This window comes from Musca autumnalis, unplaced genomic scaffold (assembly GCF_047663935.1).
Source record: "Musca autumnalis isolate F117 unplaced genomic scaffold, ASM4766393v1 scaffold_3, whole genome shotgun sequence".
Classification (NCBI taxonomy): Eukaryota; Metazoa; Arthropoda; class Insecta; order Diptera; family Muscidae; genus Musca; species Musca autumnalis.
The window spans coordinates 59,683,079-59,703,667 of NW_027411866.1; the positions used below are offsets into that span (position 1 = coordinate 59,683,079).

General features: G+C 33.5%; 2 protein-coding genes across 5 annotated transcripts in view; one reads left to right on the forward strand and one right to left on the reverse strand.

Annotated features, from left to right (window-relative positions):
* Dbp80 (putative ATP-dependent RNA helicase Dbp80) overlaps positions 1-336 on the forward strand; it is a 51,689-nt gene extending 51,353 nt beyond the window's left edge. For all 3 annotated transcript variants that reach the window (XM_073979037.1, XM_073979038.1, XM_073979036.1), the window contains one exon: positions 57-336. In XM_073979037.1, the coding sequence (XP_073835138.1) occupies positions 57-196 (140 nt within the window). In that variant the 3' untranslated portion in view covers positions 197-336. The remainder of the gene's footprint in view (positions 1-56) is intronic.
* On the reverse strand, positions 233-13,032 carry LOC141399763 (transmembrane protein 203). Of its 2 annotated transcripts, XM_073979048.1 has the most exons (3): positions 12,831-13,032; positions 11,723-11,808; positions 233-929 (listed from the first exon to the last, which is right to left on the reverse strand). In XM_073979048.1, exon 3 carries the CDS (start codon positions 773-775, stop codon positions 353-355), a length of 423 nt encoding a protein of 140 aa, XP_073835149.1. In that variant the 5' UTR covers positions 776-929; positions 11,723-11,808; positions 12,831-13,032; the 3' UTR covers positions 233-352. The 2 variants fall into 2 exon arrangements, with proteins under 2 accessions (XP_073835149.1, XP_073835148.1); XM_073979047.1 differs by lacking the exon at positions 11,723-11,808.
* Between the last annotated feature and the right edge of the window lie 7,557 nt (positions 13,033-20,589).

The following is a 20,589-nucleotide window of genomic DNA, read 5'->3' on the forward strand; positions in this document are numbered from 1 at the left end:
ATATATTATTAAACAATATGCACATGGCTTTAATTATTTCTTACTTATTTCTTCAGGAAAGAATGGCATAGCCATTAATTTGGTTGACAGTGAAAAATCGATGGAGATTTGTCGTGCTATTGAAAGCCATTTCAAAAAGACGATTAAAGAGCTGAATGCTGATAATACGGAGGAAATTGAAAAAATTGGAACGTAATTTCTACCAAATATAAAATAAAACTATGACTTGGTCTACTATTAATACATGCTATTTTTATTTTGACCATGAACATCATTTAACATTCCTTCTGAGCTAAAATACTTGTAATAAAATCAAAATGTTTACAAAACGCAAAAGTAATCATGTATTATGTTAAACGGAGTTGGGTAGTTGGCAGGCGCGGACAGCAACAAGTTGAAGCAACACAAATATTGGCGAAAAAACCTCGCTATATTCCAAATTCGTTTGGCCACTTAATTTAAGACATAGCAAATATTTAAAAATTGCCACTAAAAACAGGAAATATGTGCTCCACATAAAACGATGCAAAGCCTTGCGCTTGTTTTCAGAATCCAAGTACATTCGTAACAATACAATTATGCAAAAGTATGCATTGCATATATCAACGCAAAACAATGGACTAAATATGGTAAACCAGTCTACTGTATTCTTTCCAATAGTGCCAGATATCCGAAATGCAAGAGTTATTGTGAAAACAAGTAGTCCACAGAGATTAACCATTATTTCGAATTCTGTTAGGCCAAGCCACCGCACAAGCTCCGACAATTTAAACATATTTAGCTTGAAAGTGTTTACGTATTTTTAACTTTTATTCACAAAACGGAGTCGATATCGTATGTACTATTTCTAGCAATTTTTATATGAACGGCAGAGTTATTCCTTTTTTGAATTGATACGTCTTCGTCATCACATAGTGGGTGAAATTCATCTGCAACATAAGTAAAGAAAAAAAAACAATAGATTAATATATATTTTATTAATTAAATGTGTATTAAATGATTATGTATGATTATGCAGTAAAAGTGCCATCTTCCCATCTGTGTATATTGCCAGACCGTCTAGATAAGAAATACTTTCAGCCCATGTGTCCCTACTTGGAAAACAGATAAAGAGTCAAACCGGGGCACAGAGGACGAAATCATTGATCTAGCGGCGCGAAAGTCAAAAAATCAAAGTGTAAAATTGCGAAATGTTTTCCATTATATCGATTACAGACACCCTGCTAAGATTTTGTTTTTACTTTTTTGTTGTTGTAAATATTCACTCAGTTATTCAGTGTCAAGTGCAAGAAATTTTGACGGATCAGATTTTAATAAAATTGTTGCTAAAAACCTGATCTCATATTTGTTTAATTGTTATATAAATTCGTAATAAAACTAAACAAAGTTTATTTTTTATTGATAGGGGAGGGTTTAAGTTAAATTAAAATAAAATGTTTGGGGCCTTAAATTACATAGTTATAAAGCAATAAATTTTCAAAAATTATTATTTTTTGTATGTTTTTAGTGCAATATACTTTTGTTAGGTGGAGCGTAACTACAAAGGTCCACCGAGGTTCGGCCAGTTATTTTTTTAATAATTAAATTGGACTCCCTAGATTCCGGAAAATGTAGCTTTAAATCCCCAAACTACTGAAAGTCGGGGGTGGACCTATGTCCACAATTTTTGGTGGAAAGGTTTAGTGATCACTAGGAACCCTAAGTACCAAATTACAAATAATTTGGAAGGAAAAGGTGACTTAAATCCTCAAAATATCGAATATCAGGAGGTACCGTTATATGGGAGTTATACCAAAATATTTGCCTATGTTGTTCATATTTAGTCCATAATTACCCACAGACACAGATTGAGTTTGTCCAAAATTTCAGAAAGATATCTTCATTCGTTTCCAAGTTATTAATTTCGCGCCGCTAGATCAGTGGTGCGGGGGCCTAATTATGTGGTTCGATATCGAGTTGTTTCGAACCGAGTACTCAAAGTTGGAATGACAACATTCGTTATCGGGTTATTGAACATAAATTGCCTATCGTAAACCAACAAAATGAAAGACTTCTTATTGTATTTTTGTTTAAAATGTAGAAATTGTTGTTTGTTGTCGGTTTAAAGAAGAAAAATACAATTAGTAAATAAATGTCTGCTTTTTTACACAAAATAAAACAATTGAGAAAAATCCTTTGCAGTAGTTTGAGAAGTCTCCCTTTTCCCGTATGGGATGTTGTGGAACAATGTTTTTTTAGTAGTTTGAGAAATAGTAATAAAATTAGAATTAAAATAAATACCTATAGAAATTTATGCGCTCATTAGCCAAAATTTGCTGTTTGCAGATCTTACAAATAAGTTGGAATAGTACTAAGCTACTATTTTTTACTACGATAACATTACTTCCTTTATGATTTAGTAAAAATTAGTAGAGCAGTACTGGAACAGACCAATAATTTTAAAAGTAAACGAACAGACCAATTAATAAACAGCCTTTATTTTGCAGGTGAACCACATTTAATAGAATATATTTTAAAGATCTCATCCATCGTTGTTTACCAAAGGAAAGACACTAAGTGTGTTCGTTTACTCAACAATTTGTTAGAACAATGTCAAAAAGGTTTTGCAAACATTAATCGTTTTCTTATTTTCTTAGCACAATTTCATTCCATTATTATTCAATCTATTCAACAAATTCCACAAATATTTACATTTCTTCGTTCATAATTTGGTTTTTTTTTTTTAGTTTTTGCTCTCAATTAAACACACATGCCAGATTTCACAATTTTTTGGTCAAAAATTGATAAATGATGATTTTTACCCAAAAAATTATGATTATAATTATTTTGCTAAGTAATTTTGTAAAACATGAATGATCATATATTTGTAGTTGATTTTAATAATAACCCCACTTAATACCACAAAAAATGGTTACAAAAATTTCAATTTCAATTTCGTAATTCAAAAAAATCGACTTTTTTGTAAACGAGTCTTTTGTGAAAAAATTTAAGTATGCCATATAAATTTAATCATAAATTTCACATTCATAAAAATTCGGGGACTTGTTAGGAATGTAGTACAACCATTTTCGAAATTAAAAACCAGGGGATTGTCATTTAAAAATACACCTACATTACCCCTCAATTTTCGGCATTTTTAAAAGGCCCGATTTTTTTAAATTCTTAGAAAATCTCAAAAATATCATTTTCATATAAGTGGGTAAATAATAATCAAATATATTTAGGTGTATACACTCTAAACATTTTCCGGTATTTCACAATGATAATGAGATGTTGGTAATAGTGGTGTATTGATTTCGTTAGATTTGTCTAAAGCTTTTGACAGAGATGCGACCCTTATCCAAAAATTGAGTAGGGATTTCTTCTTCAATAATACTGCTTGCAGACTTATTTTTTCTTACTTAAATAGTCGCTCTCAATTTGTTGATTATAATGGGTCTGAGTCTAGAGTACGTAGTGTTAGTAGTGGGGTTCCACAAGGTTCAGTTCTTGGCCCCCTGCTGTTTATTTTGTACATTAACGATTTCAATGTTTCCGTTGATATGAATACCTGTCTTCCATTTATATATGCTGATGATATCCATTTATTTTTTCAGTCTGCTAATACTATTAGCTTGCCACCAACAATTAATACAACTTTAAATATATGCTTTGTTCCAGAACCTGCAGAAAGCTACTATTTTTTACTACGATAGCATTTTTCCCTTTATGTTATCGGAATAAATAGTAAAAATTAGTAGATTCTTGCAGTTCTGGAACAGACCAATAGTTGCTTCTTGGATGCAGGAAAATAATTTTGTAGTTAACGTTAGCAAGACAAAGTCGTTACCATTTGGTCCCGTTCGGCAGAGTAGCCATATGTTTACAATGAGTATGAACCCAGCAAAATGTTCGATGACAGATCATGAGTTGAATCATAGGTGCAAGTGACTTGTCATAGGTGCAAATTTAGGTGAATCACCGATGAAATTTACAAGGGAGTGACACCTGATTTCACCTGTTCATTGTCATGGCATTTTGCACCAGTTCATTGTCATGACATTTTGCACCAGTTCATTGTCACGGCATTTTGCACCAGTTCATTGTCACGGCATCTTGCACCAGTTCATTGTCATAGCATCTTGCACCGGTTCATTGTCATGACATTTTGCACCAGTTCATTGTCACGGCATCTTGCACCAGTTCATTGTCATAGCATCTTGCACCGGTTCATTGTCATGGCTTCTTGCACCAGTTCATTGTCATGGCTTCTTGCACCAGTTCATCGTCATGGCTTCTTGCACCAATGCTTTGGATCCGGATTTTTGTCAATCAGAAATAAAATACGCAATACAATTATGTAATTTGTTGAATTAATAAGAATACAATGCGCAGATGATTTGTATCGCCAGATGTTATTTTTCTTTATTTTGTATGTAATTTTCAATATTATATATTATATTAATCTGCAATATCATATTTATCTCTTCCGATGGCTGCAAGATACTTCTTTCAACTTGGGGGTTCCGTTTTTCCAATATTCGATAAATTATGTGTCAATCTCTGAACCAAGCTCATCGTTTGGGAAATCTAGTATAATTTTGAATTCTGTTATTTTATTTCAAAAGAAAAAGCTTATCCTGTAATAGTTACCACGTTATGGTCTCTTTTATACTTATTTTACCGATCTCCTACTTTGCTTCTCTCACTTTGCATGCCATGCTTGTGATATCGTGATCTTTCCATTGGAGTTTTGTTCCCTCGGGTCGCATAACGTCAAATGGCTCGTATTCATATGCCGGTGGCATCTTTATCCATCCTGTTAACATGGCCCAACCAACCCAATAATTGCAGCTCGATATGTTTTACTATATCGGTGTTGGTCGGCTGGGGAAGCTCGTGGTTTATAGACCGGGTCTTTTTCATACTTCTTTTTAATATCCACAAAACGAAACAGGTTTCCAAACAAAAAAAAAATTTTCTTTTGTTTTATGTAAATTTACATTGTATTTTTAATTAAAATATATAAATTTTGCCACTATCGACCACTTTCATCTGACTTTTATTTTCATTTTAACAATTACTTTTGCAAGTACACAATTATTCGGGTATATGAGTATTTGATAATTTATTGTGCGGTTACTTATCAATTTATTTGAACTCATGATAATATTGTGACAAAGATCGGATCTTTCACGACTTCAATTGCACTCATGAAAATTCGATGAAAAAGATCGGATCTTTCATGACTTCGATTGCACTCATGAAAATTCGATGAAAAAGATCGGACCTTTCACGACTTCAATTGCATTCATGAAAATTCGATGAAAAAGATGGGATCTTTCACGACTCCTTTCGCACTCATGCAAAAGAACCAGTGAAGTCATGATTTCACATGGAATCACTTCCATTTAATTTTGCTGGGAATGGTAATGTGGTTGAAACTGTTGATAAAATAAAGTGTTTGGGTATTTGGGTTGACTACAAGCTTGATTTTAGTCCCCACATTGATACTTTATTTCCTAAAGTGATATCTATATTGCGTAAACTTCGTGGTACAAATTTTTATCTGCCACTTTTTGTAAGGAAACAGCTTGCGCATGCCTTATTGATCTCCACTATTACTTATGGTATTGAAGTTATATCTGGCACGAGTCAATTATGCTTAGATAGGATTTTGCGTATTATTAATATGGTAGTTCGTTTTGTTTATGGATTGAGATATCGTGATCATGTTTCGAACTATGTCATGGAGTTTTTGGGTGTCTCCTTTCAATCGTGTTAATGCTCGTGTTATGACTTCTTTCTATAAAATTATAAAAAATGGAGCTCCTGAAATGCTTTGTGAGAAATTCTCTTTTTCTCGGTATATACGCAATCCACAAGTGCGGCTTCCTCGTTTTGGATCTGTAATGTGTGATCGATCATTCGTCGTAAGAGTGGCTAGGGTGTGGAATTATCTTCCTCTCAATCTACGTAATTTCGCCAGTTCTCCTTATACATTTAAATGAAATTATTTAATGTACCTTCGTCGACATCACTCTGGTTCTTGAAATTAAATTTTAGGGTCAGCATTTTAACTATGAGTCTTTTTTATTTTTATTTTCATATATATCATATTGGCTGGGGAGCCAAAGTTTTTCCAATGTTACATTTATATACATATATATATTTTTGATATTTTTATCTTTTTTTCAATAATAAGTATAATCTAAATAATTTTCCTTAAAGAATTATAGTTGGTCATGTACATATGCTGAATTTTTGTATTCTATGTAATGCTAAATTTGGTCTGAAAGACTTTCTGGCATTGTAATGTATGAATAATAAATGAAATGATAGGCAACAAGATGCGACACAAAAGTGCGTAATTTTCAACAGCTTTTTTGTAAGTGTGTGCATATGTACCCAAATGTATACACAATTTCTTAATGTGTTTCTCCGTATTCCTACATAATAAAACTACACTGTAGACATTTTCCGTGGAATTTCACAATGATAATGATAGGCAACAAGATGCGACACAAAAGTGCGTAATTTTCAACAGCTTTTTTGTTGTAAGATTTTACGCAAAAGGTGTTTATAACTTTACACATTTTGAGTTGCGATTTTAGACATAATTTATTGTAATTTTACGCATTTTTGTATGTAAGTGTGTGAATATGTACCCAAATGTATACACAATTTCCTAATGTGTTTTTCCGTACTCCTACACAATAAAAATACATTTTAAATACGGAGAAAAAATATTTTTATTTTCATTAAAATAACTTATTCCATTTACGTAATTAAAAGGGGTCGATTATGGATAGCAACCCAACTCCAGTTGCGTTCCCCACAGCAAATGTAGTAATAGAATTTTCTATTTCCGCATAAAAATTTATACTTTTTTACAACTAAATTAATAGCTGAAGGTTCAATACACTGATATTTATTGAATTTGACAAAAATTTCCGCCTTTGGTCATTTTAATCGCAGGATTTTCTCTTCTGGCAACGCAACTGGAGTTGGGTTGCTATCCATAATCGACCCAAAAGTACTAATAAAAGTAAATATATGTATATTTAATTATATACACTATCTTGTTGACAAATTCTAAACTTTTATGCATGGTAGAACAAATATAAGATAAAGTAAATACTACAACAAATACAACTCAACAACAACCACAAAGGAATTTGTTCTTGTTTGTAACGTTATTGTCACCGCTACATGTAAACAAAACAAGGAAATGTCTATAAATTATTGGAGTTTAAAAAACTAATATGTTTCACATTTGATTGAATATTTTGAAAAACATGAATGAAAACTCGTTACATTTTCAATTTATATGTATCCATATCATTCCACTAAATGGATAATTTCTCGCAGAAGGTAGAATTCTGGCAAAAGTCTTTGGGATCGATGGTAAATCATCGAAGAAGGAGAAGCTGCTTCAATCTTTTGTTTTTGAAATAAAAATAGCACACGTTTATTAGGGCTTTATTTTTTTAAGTTTAACAAAATACCGCATACATTAACAAATATTGTACCGCCTCTATAAGCGGTGTTTTAATGTGCGGCTCGTCCGTTCGGACTTGGAGGAGGTTACATGTCAATTATATGAAGAAGTCTTTATGGGAATAGTTTTTTTCTGATGAATACATTTTTTCTTCAAAAAAATATATATCCCTAATATACATCGAACATAGAAATAAATATATAAAATGTCGTATTGAATTTGACACTAGCATTACTGCACAGTTCAGTCAGCTGGGTATTGCTGTTTGTTACCTTTTATTGTTCTACCATGACTTTTATGATAATTAAAATTATTCATGACATTAATAATTATTTTACACTTTAATACACAACTTTTTCTTCTTTTAAGCACTTTTTCACAAAATTGTTTATTGACTTCTTATTTTAATTTTTATTTATTAAAAAACAATATCTTCACAATCTTTCGTCCGCTTCGAACAAAGAACCTCGAGCAACTAACACGTTTTTCATCTCATCATCTCTATCCTATCATCCTCATCTCATCAAGCTGCATCAACACTCTATCATCTTTAATCATCTCAACAAAACACCTCCATCATCTTCAAATCATCATCTTTAAATAGTAGAGTTGGGCAATCTAGTTCCCGGAGCGGATCGATCTTTCTAGTTCCTTTTCCCAAAAGGAACTAGTTCCTTAATATAGTTCCATACATGGTACAATGATGTAGAGGTAGGCCAGGTATGAAAATCACTGAGAAATGCCAACCTAAACCATGGCTTAAAACGTCAAATGGCATGGTACAATAATAATGGTAGATGTACCTGCATAGCTATCCCGTATTACAAAAATATATGGAACTTAGAGCTTCACTTTTTATATGTTATGGCACATAGTGTAAAAACATTTCTTTAGCTATGCTCTAGAATATTCTTGTTGGAAAAGTGCTCCAAAAATAGCAAAAGTTCTTCCCAAACTTATTACAGTGAAAAAATGTCATTCCCTTATTTTCTAATTGACAAGTTTGGCTAATCTGACATCGTGATTGCTGGCATCCGATTTGCAGATAAATGTCAGCACAATTTTTATAAAAATTGTAATTTTAACATTCCCGTACTTTTGGAACAAATTTAAATTAATATCAATATTTGATAAATCGTTCATTCGTAAGTTTTGCTAAAAAAATCAACAATTTTATTTTGCCACGCGAATACACATTTTTTTCCTTGTTTTCAATTTTAAGATAAAGTGTTACAGCAGAAGTTTTTTGTTGGAACAATTCAGCGATACATCTACCTTTATGATTGCATAATGTCAACAACAGTACAGAATGTCAACCCTGCTTTTGACAGATTAGGCCATAAAAAGAAAAAATTGTAATCAGCTGTTAGCTGTGGCCTACCTTCACTTTATTCTACCATGGTTCCATAGTTCCAAATAGTTCCGAGAGCGATATAGTTCAATGAATCTTTCTCTTTCATCGTTCTTTCTATTTCCTTCGTTACAAATAGTTCCGAGTGTGATATAGTTCCACGAATCTTTCTCTTTCACCGTTCTTTCTGTGTCCTTCGTTTAAAAATAGTTCCGAGAGCGAAATATATCGTACCTTTTGTTTTCATTGTTTGTTGGAATTGACATAATATGTTAGGTGTATGTCATTTATGTTTATTTGCCAATGTAAAATAAGAAAAATTAACGCAACGAACAAAGATCGACGTAGGTGAGGTGATACATTAAAGGAATGAGGGGTGCACAAAAGGAACTATGTGAACTAAACGAACTATATAAAAGAAAGACCTGGATATAGTTCCAATAGTTCCTCATTCGGAATAGTTCCTTGGAACTAGTTCGTTCCGGAACTACACAACTCTATTAAATAGCCTACACAGGATGAACACAATGGACCAACGGTCTCCGAGTGAAGCAGTCACCTGTTCTAATAGAGGGCTGCGCATCCTTAAACCTAACCTTATCTAAGATAGACACTCTTACCTTCCTGTCTAACATAGATTCCATTGTTCTACTCAACTTTGCCAAACATCTATCATGGCTTGGCAAAGGTCCTTAACTATTAAATACTAATCAGACTTTTTCTACTTTACCACCACAATATCATCTATAACTCGGCATCAAACCTCGCATCATTACATCTGTATCCTATCTGCACTGCACCATCAACTCATCATGTCCTATACTTCACCATCATCTCTACCCTATCATCCTCATCTCACCATACCGCATCAACACTCTCACATCTTTAAATCTTCATCTACAACTTACACAGGATAAACACAAAGGACCAACGGTCTCCGAGTGAAGCAGTCACCTATACCCAGCAAAAAAGTTTGGAAGTAGTGCAATGCAGAGTTATGATTTCAATACATCTTTCGATGCAGTCCACACGGAGTTATGAAAAATGCACTCTGCTCGATACATTTCAGAAGCACTCGCTTATAGATCCCTAGCCAATTTTTTGATCCCTACAGTCGCAGTCTTTTTTTCTGAACACAAGAAAGTGAAGAGTGAAGCAATATCAGTTGCGGTGTCACAAAAAGCAGAGGAAGTAAACTCAGTTATGATCAAATTTAATGGAAAGTTTTTATAATTTGTATTAGTGTAATAAAGTTAATATTCTTGTTTACACTAATAAGCAATGTATTTTATTTATTTAGCCGATAGCCTTAGTTGCTAGTGCTATTTTTTATATAATTTTATTGTAATTTTTTATTATAATAAATATTTGAAATAAAATAAATAAATTTTATTTATTTTGGGATATCTGCAATGGCTTGCATTTTATAGCATCTTTACACTGCATTTAAATTCAATCCAAAACACTACATCAAAGGCTGTGATTTGGATCGAAAATGGAGTGCATCCTTGCTGCGCGCTCTCTTGTAAAATTCATAGGAAAAGATGTACTCCAGCGGCAATTGTTCTAGGGATTTAACTGTATCCGCGGATGCAAACTTTTGCTGGGTAATACTAGATGGCTGCCCATCCTTAAACCTAACCTGAACTTGTTTGAGCTTTCTGGATCCCTTTTACTAACTTTCAGAATAATGACTATTAAATATTTTCTAATTATGTCATCGGAAATGTCTTCCCAATCATTATTATTTGCGTGAACCCGATTTCGCTTACTTTTTTGCTCATTATCCGAAACTATTAATTCTTTGCATTCTGTCAGTGGCCGATTCGTCATTGTTTATAGGTAGTTAATATTTTCTCAAGCGTTTTTTATCTGTCTGAAGACCCTTCATGACGGCTTTTTTTATCACTGAATTTATTACATTCAATGCCGCTAGTCCATTATTAGCCGCAAAAGTCATGAAAATTCATAATGACTACCAAAATTTACAAAAATGATTAGTTTTATAGTACTGCTTTTCCCTTTGCAATACATTTATTGTCACCTAAAAGTAGTAGGTAATTCTTGTTTCTGTTTTCTTTCTACGTTGTCAAACGTATTGAATAAAGTTTTCACCGGATAGAGGACAGATTGTGCAAAAATTGGATCGTTTCGAAGTTGACAGAGGAGGAAAAAGAAATTTCCTGGTGAAGTCTTTGTACCTATTTTTTCATTCTGTTTCATTGGGATTAGTCCTACTTCCATAATTTTTGGTAAAAATGTTTTGTGAACACTAGGAACCCTAAGTACCAAATTACAACTAATTTGCTACGAAAATTTGGCTTAAATCCTCAAAATATCGAATATCTGAAGGTTCCGTTATATGGGGGCTGTACCAAACCATTAGCCGATATTGTTCATATTTGGCCCATTATTACCCACAGAGACATAGTTTGCAAGTTATTAATTTCGCGCCGCTAGATCAGTGGTTCCGACCACCGTGGTACGGGAGAAAACATTATGGTACGGTACCTTAATTCTATGTTTTTGAACCCAATAGCAAGAGATTTGCACAAAAACCGTATACTTTTACATAATTTGTTGCCATAATTATGAATTTTTTACAATTTTGGTCTTTGCAATACATTTGTTGCCTAACTGTACTGGCATTATAATAAAAGTGCTACACGTGATAAAATTAGGCCTGTTCGCATGCAAATATTTGCAACTACTTCTCATCTTTTACTGAACAAGTTTGTTATCGAACAGCATTTTGTAAAAGTTTGTACAAATTTGCATAAACTTTTCGGTTATCGAACAGACCTATTGTTAATTCTTTAAGCGCAGCTAAAGTAAATTTGTTTCAATGAAGTTAAGATTCAATGAAGTTAAGATTGTGTAGTTGAATTTACCTATGAGATTTATGGTTGACGTGTTTATGGCATATGTTAAAGTATCATTCGAATTGTTCACCAAATCCAGTGCCCGCCATGGTCGGCTGTAAAAATATGAGAGATAACATTGGTATTTACGGAACCTTGAAGGCCCTCTCCGGAAATAATACATTTTTGAAAACTTTGTGATGACCGCGATTTCAGATTTTATTAAAAACATTGTAGGGGAGGACCACCGGTCACTACTCTTAGTCGTATAAAAACAGCTTACGAACGTTCTAATTAATTGAAATAATACATTTTTGAAAATTTTGGGATGACCGCGATATTTCACTTCCGCGACGACCATTCAGGGTCAAGACAGTAATTACCATAGCATTGCAAACAATTTGTAAACAATATATTAAAAAGTATCTTGAATTTCGCGGTTTTCTTAAAAAATTGTGGAGAGGACTTTTTCGGAATTGCTTTATCGTGACATCTCAAGTTATCGGGATTTTACTGTATTCCAAAATATGGCGTTGACCGCGTTATCCCACACATAGAAGCCAGTGTTATAGCGGTTTGTCACGCTTACTAAAATTTGCTATACTATCTGAAATAGTACATTTTTGAATAATATAGGATGACCGCGATATTTCACTTCCGCGAAGACCATTTAAGAAAATATATAGCCTATTTTCACCACCGGTGTTCCCAGTACATTATCGGAAATTTTCCAAAAAATCTATTCAGCCGTTTTTGAGTCTTTTCGTTTTTGAATAATTTGGAATGACCGCGATATTTCACTTCCGCGAAGACCATTTAAGAAAATATATAGCCTATTTTCACCACCGGTGTTCCCAGTACATTATCTGAAATTTTCAAGAAAATCTGTTCAGCCGTTTTTGAGTCTATTCGGAACATACAAACATACAAACATAGTAACATACACACATTGTCTTTTATATTATATCGTTATACTCAGAACCCCAAGGGCCAGCCATATGATACAGGGTACTAAAGAATTGTTCCCTTTAAATCCCAAGTGCTTTAAGAATGTTTCTTCTTATTTTCTTGAAACATATTGTTTATTTATTTCTTCGCTAAGCATTGCAATAAACGGGACATAACAAAATAAATTTACCTCTTGAGCTTTCCTTGTCCGTCGTCGTTGGTCTTAACTTATATTTTTTCAGGATTAATTTTCAATGTCGTTCGAGATGAAAATAATTAAAACAAATGCTAGTGGAAGAACACAAAGCATTTGTTAGAAGTTGTTGAAGAAGAACAACCAAAGGAAGAAGAAGCATTTGTTTTTTCTCTCACACACAACCAGTGGAAGAAGAAGCACCAAAACTGCAGAGGTGGAAGCGAGTCGGCGGCGCGTCGCCGCTGATCTTTTCTTAATGGGGTTTCTACACGGTATGTTTTTTACATATTCATACATAGCAACTGACACTTTTTTTCGCCCATATGTAATTCCTTCTGCACGGCAAAATTTTATTTTTCATTCGTTTTCTGTTGTTTTCTTTATTTATATCGCGTACAAACAAAACAGCTGTTTTCCTTTGGTTGTACAGACGAGAATAGAGCGCGTTCTATTCGAGAAATATACATGCACATAACACTTTGATGCATTGAAATTTCTGTATGGTTCACACCATGTGTAAAAAATTCAGATTTGTAAAAAGTGACAGTTGGTATGCACAATTATGTAAAAAACATACCGTGTAGAACACCTTTAAGAGTTTAGCCTAAGTAATTGTACATGGTACAATTACTTAGGTACATGGTACAATTACTTAGGTAGAAACATCGGCGAATTGCTACAACAAAGCATCTTTTTTTGTAATGTAAAATGTCAAAATTTTCGCCAAATGGTATCTTGTTGTCTCTTTAAGACCTAAGTTAAGACCTCTGTTGATTGCGTTGCCTAAACAATGTAAGTATATTTCTTTTAACCCCGAATCTAAAAGATTTTTGCAGTAATTCTGTTGAGCCTAAACGAAACAAAAATAAATATGGTCAAAACAACACAACAAAAGCAACATATCATACTCTGAAATTAGATTTTGTAGTTATATATATGTCGTTCTGAGTTTTTCGGGGTTTAGACGGAGGCTTTTTCTTTTGCTGGAAGATTTTTCGATTCGGCTTTACTTTGTCCCATGGTACAATAAAGTGGAGGTAGGCCAGGTATGAAAATCACTGAGAAATGCCACCCTGCAGCCATGGCTTAAAACGTCAAATGGCATGGTACAATAATAATGGTAGATGTACCTGAATAGCTATCCCGTATTACAAAAACATATGGAACTTAGAGCTTCACTTTTTATATGTTAAAAGTGACATATAGTGTAAAAGCATTTCTTTAGCTAGGTTCCAGAATATTCTTGTTGGAAAATTGTTCCAAAAATAGCTAAAGTTCTTCCCAAACTTATGACAGTGAAAAAAAATATCATTCACTTATTTTCTACTTGACAAGTTTGGCTAATCTGACATCGTGATTGCTGGCATCCGATTTGCAGATAAATGTCAGCAGAATGTTTACAAAAATTGTAATTTTTATATTCCCGTAGTTTTGGAACAAATTTAAATTAATATCAATATTTGATAAATCGTTCATTCGTAAATTTTGCTAAAAAAATCAACAATTTTTTTTTGCCACACACATTTTTTGTCCTTGTTTTCAATTTTAAGGTATAGTGTTACAGCAGAAGTTTTTTGTTCGAACAATTCAGCGATACATCTACCTTTATGATTGCATAATGTCAAAAACAGTACAAAATGTCAACCCTGCTTTTGACAGATTAGGCCATAAAAAGAAAAAAATTGTAATCAGCTGTTAGCTGTGGCCTACCTTTACTTTATTCTACCATGCTTTGTCCATTATATATTTTCTTCACACCAAAACTTCCAAGCAGAGGTAGAAGCGAGTCGATTATTTGACGGCGGCGCGTCGCCGCTGATCTTGTTTTTAGGAGTTTAGCCGCCGCCGATTACATCGACTCAAATCGGCTAAAAATCGCCGCTTTAAACTCGAACGGAAAAGGCGCGCGCCGAAGTTCTATTTAAAGCAAATAGTAACAAATTGAATATTCAATTTATGCCGCTAAATATTTTGAAAGTGCCTTGCAAAATATGTCTTTTCATTATTCAAGATTGACTTAAGCTCTCACGTATAACAAGATTATCATTGCTCTGCAAGAAGTTACTATTCAGTCAATCTTAAAACACAAAAAAATTGTTTTCCAATAATTAATATAATTACACTCCACAACCTTTTCCTCCTCTCCTCCGCCTGTTTTCCAATATTTTTCCGAATTTCCGTATGTCTTCATTAAAAAACTTTTAACTTTCCAAGTTGTTTCGACGCCTCCAAACAATAGTATGCTAAGTCGACTTAGCATGTTTTCAAGTTCTTTACATTTTTATATTTAACGTCCTTTAACTTAAATTCTGTCAAATTTTGGTAATGATCGGACAATCCGAACAGAAGTTATAAACAAATATTTACATAAACTTCAAACTTTTAGAGCTTGTCCTGCAAAACTCGCTTTTCAGAATTAGCAAACTATTATTTGGAGGTGTCGAACGTCCTTTAACTTAAATTCTGTCTAATTTTGGTAATGATCGGTCAATCCGAACAGAAGTTATAAACAAATATTGAGCATAGTACTGAAGTTCAAAAAAATTTCCAAACTTTGAGAGCTTCTCCTGCAAAACTCACTTTTTAGACTTAGCATACGATTATTTGGTCTGTTCCTTTACTTTTAAAAATGGTAACAGTGGCTGAAAATGGTAAAAGTGGTAAACTGCTCTCATGTAAATTGTATGCTATTAAAAGTAAGGGAACACTTTACAGGTTAAAAATGGTAAAAAATGGTAACCTCAGGCACGTAAAGGAACAGAGCAATTTGGAGGTATGATGTGCTCTATTTATATACCAATTTATTAAAAAAGGACATCAAGCAAAATATTTCTCAACAAATGATTTAATACTAAAGAAGAATCAAAATAAAAACAAACAAAATTAGTGTTTTGTTTTGTGTCATTGCATTACACTCTGGCTATTACCCAGGACGGAAATTTCCCTTGTACTAGAAGGTATTGCCTTCGAAAAGTCGGCTAATGTAAGGCATTTTTGACGGGACATAGGCGTACGGATTAACCAGTTAAATCCAGTAGTGGGATTCTGTAACTCATTTTTGCTGTTACCGACAAAAATCGGTAAAATTAAATCGCAAAATTATGACCAAAAACATAGAGAAAAGTTGTCATCACTGTTTGTGTCGGTAGCCTCTACCGACTACTTTTTATTCATCGTTAACTTACCGAAAATTTTCGTTAATTATCGAAGTTATAAGCATTTTAATTTTACCGACAATAATCGATAACAACAAAAATGAGTTACAGAATCCCACTACTGTAGTGGGATTCTGTAACTCATTTTTGCTGTTATCGATAATTGTCGGTAAAATTAAAATGCTTACAATTTCGATAATTAACGAAATTTTTCGGTAAGTTAACGATGAATAAAAAGTAGTCGCTAGCCTCTACCGACACAAACAGTGATGCCAACTTTTCTTTATGTTTTTAGTCATAATTTTGCTGTTTAATTTTACCGATTTTTGTCGGTAACAGCAAAAATGAGTTACAGAATCCCACTACTGTTCTGTTTTCTCGTCCGTTCTTGTATACGGTATCTGGACATGCCGATTCAATTTCAACCATGGTACAATACATTCTTCATGATAGACATGAGAGCAGGGTAATTTTAAACAGTTTTAGATTAAAAACAGCAAAAACACAATTACGTCGAATTTATTTCATTTCTTTATTCGCCGCGGCGAATTTATTTCATTTTTTATTCGTCGCGGCGAATTTGTTCCATTTTTTTATTCGCCGCGGCGAATTTATTTCATTTTTTATTCGCCGCGGCGAATTTATTTCATTTTTTATTCGCCGCGGCGAATTTATTTCATTTTTTATTCGCCGCGGCGAATTTATTTCATTTTTTATTCGCCGCGGCGAATTTATTCCATTTTTTTATTCGCCGCGGCGAATTTATTTCATTTTTTATTCGCCGCGGCGAATTTAAATTTGTTTACTAGCACTCTTCTTCTTCTTTAGAATATTCCGAGTACTTTTCATTGATAGCAGTTGTCGTATAAAAAAACGGGCAGAGTTGCCAATAACGTGTTTATATCATGGTACAATTAAAAAGGTAGAAACAACGGCGAATTGCTACAACAAAGCAACTTTTTCTGTAATGTAAACTGGTTGTTATTGTAACTACGGTAACAACCATGGTATAAGTAACCCAGCAAAATTAAATGGAAGTGATTCCATGTGAAATCATGATTTCACTGGTTCTTTTGCATGAGTGCGAAAGGAGTCGTGAAAGATCCCATCTTTTTCATCGAATTTTCATGAGTGCAATTGAAGTCGTGAAAGGTCCGATCTTTTTCATCGAATTTTCATGAGTGCAATCGAAGTCATGAAAGATCCGATTTTTTCATCGAATTTTCATGAGTGCAATTGAAGTCGTGAAAGATCCGATCTTTGTCACAATATTATCATGAGTTCAAATAAATTGATAAGTAACCGCACAATAAATTATCAAATACTCATATACCCGAATAATTATGTACTTGCAAAAGCAATTGTTAAAATGAAAATAAAAGTCAGATGAAAGTGGTCGATAGTGGCAAAATTTATATATTTTAATTAAAAATACAATGTAAATTGATATAAAACAAAAGAAAAATATATTTTGTGTTTGGAAACCTGTTTCGTTTTGTGGATATTAAAAAGAAGTATGAAAAAGACCCGGTCTATTAACCACGAGCTTCCCCAGCCGACCAACACCGATATAGTAAAACATATCGAGCTGCAATTATTGGGTTGGTTGGGCCATGTTAACAGGATGGATAAAGATGCCACCGGCATATGAATACGAGCCATTTGACGTTATGCGACCCGAGGGAACAAAACTCCAATGGAAAGATCACGATATCACAAGCATGGCATGCAAAGTGAGAGAAGCAAAGTAGGAGATCGGTAAAATAAGTATAAAAGAGACCATAACGTGGTAACTATTACAGGATAAGCTTTTTCTTTTGAAATAAAATAACAGAATTCAAAATTATACTAGATTTCCCAAACGATGAGCTTGGTTCAGAGATTGACACATAATTTATCGAATATTGGAAAAACGGAACCCCCAAGTTGAAAGAAGTATCTTGCAGCCATCGGAAGAGATAAATATGATATTGCAGATTAATATAATATATAATTTTGAAAATTACATACAAAATAAAGAAAAATAACATCTGGCGATACAAATCATCTGCGCATTGTATTCTTATTAATTCAACAAATTACATTATTGTATTGCGAATTTTATTTCTGATTGGCAAAAATCCGGATCCAAAGCATTGGTGCAAGAAGCCATGACGATGAACTGGTGCAAGAAGCCATGACAATGAACTGGTGCAAGAAGCCATGACAATGAACCGGTGCAAGATGCTATAACAATGAACTGGTGCAAGATGCCGTGACAATGAACTGGTGCAAAATGCCATGACAATGAACTGGTGCAAAATGTCATGACAATGAACTGGTGCAAAATGCCATGACAATGAACTGGTGCAAAATGCCGTGACAATGAACTGGTGCAAAATGTCATAACAATGAAGTGGTGCAAAATGCCATGACAATGAACAGGTGAAATCAGGTGTCACTCCCTTGTAAATTTCATCGGTGATTCACCTAAATTTGCACCTATGACAAGTCACTTGCACCTATGATTCAACTCATGATCTGTCATCGAACATTTTGCTGGGAAAGAGGTAGATTTAAATGAAAAAAATCTATAGAACCCTTGTTTTTCCTGAATTCATAAAACTTCAAAATTTGTAAACAAAAAGGCAACAAGTGGGTTTGTTTACAAAATACCAATTGTGAGAATTTTATAAAAAACGCGAAAAATGAATGAAGGGCCAAGTTTTCTCCACATAATCGAGTTGTGGATATGATAAAATGTTTGTTGCAATGATAAGCTGAATGATTTCTTCCATACAAATGTTCTAAAAACAATTTTGAAAATCATTGAATTCGATTGTTTTTAAAATTGTTGGCATATTATTCAAACACTACACACACACATACACAGTTTATGTATATTGTTTTGAAGTTTTAGGAATACTCGAATGAAAAAATTTAAATTGACATAAAGCTTTGGCTAACCTTTCTTATTAAACCATGGTAACAACTTCTTCACGGAAAATGTTTTGTATGTATCTACCTGAAGTGACAGAAAAGAAATTCGCCTCAAAAATTTTTTCGCCTCTGTTTATGAATTTTGACATTTAAAATCTTCGTTTTTCTTTGAATTCGCTTGATGGAGGACCTTGGGCCATGGTTGTTACCGTAGTTACATGGTACAATAATTGTACCATGCGTAGTTATTTTTGTTTGACGAAACAAAAAATACCAGCTGATCGAACTTGAACTGCTAAAATAAGTTATTGTAAATTAAATTTTCATACAAACACAACAAATGTTGACATTTTACGAGTACAACATTAAGTTTATTTGTTTTCTTTTTTCGAGATACATCTACCTGTTTCTATACAGTTCGACATTTCAATAACTCACAGCGAATTCAAATGCCAAATATGAATTTTGACAGCTCAAATCGAAATCATCTGATTTTGCCGGAGGACCTGGGTCATGCACCAAAACTGCAGAGGTGGAAGCGAGTCGATTATTAGTCGGCGGCGCGTCGCCGCTGATCTTTTCTTAAGAGTTTAGCCGCCGCCAATTACATCGAACGGAAAAGGCGCGCGGCGAAATTTTTTATTTATTTCCCAGCAAAAAGTTTGCATCCGCGGATGCCGTTTAATCAGTACAAGTGTACAGTACAATTGCCGTTGGAGTACATCTTTTCCTATGAATTCACTTATGAATTTTACAAGAGAGCGCGCAGCTAGGATGCACTCTATTTTGCTTCCACAGCACACAGCTAGGATGCACTCCGTTTTCGATCCAAATCACAGCTTTCTATGTAGTCCTTTGGATTGAATTTAAAGGCACTCTTCGGATTGTGTTTTTAATCAATCTAAAGATGCAGTAAAAATGGAAGCTATTGCGAAATATCCCAGAATAAATAAAATGCATTCATTATTTGTGTAAAACAAGAATATAAAGAACTTTATTATATAAACACAAATTAAAAAAGTTTCCATTAAATTCAATGACATTTGAGCTTACTTCCTCCGTTCTCAATTTAATCCAAGCGCATCTGATTTTGTTTCATCATCCAAAAGGTTTTTATGTTGCCTTCACATCACTAGCTCAGCTTTCGACATGGACTCCAACTCCACTCCATTAAAAATTCCCGTCTCGTGAATTACCGCATAAATGTTCGCAACTTATGTTTTTACTTCTTTATTTTATAACAAATTCTCCGAAATGTATACATTCATTTGGTCTGTTCCTTTACTTTTGAAAATGGTAAAACCGGCAAAAGTTGTGAACTGCTCTCATATGAATTGTGTGGTGTCAGAAGTAAAGGAACGCTTTTCGAGTAAAAAGTGGTAAAACTTGAAGATTCTTGCACGTAAAGGAACAGGGCTTTTGTCTTTTGAAGAAATGTGTAGGGATCTCTACAGCAACTGCTTATAAAATGTATCGAACGGAGTGCATTTTTCATAACTCTGTTGGACTACATCGAAAGATGTTGTGAAAATAACTCTAATTACACAACTTCAAAATTTTTTAGCTGGGTTTACTTCATTTCATTTTTGAGGGCGAAACCTATAACTCTGCGTGTTGCTTGTGCGTTCAAAAATACAAAAACAAAATACATGTATGTATAGTAAGTTTACATTTACGAA

Coding starts and splice junctions, on each gene's coding strand:
- LOC141399763 (XM_073979047.1), bottom strand. CDS start 775: ATGTTTAAATTGTCGGAGCTTGTGCGGTGGCTTGGCCTAACAGAATTC.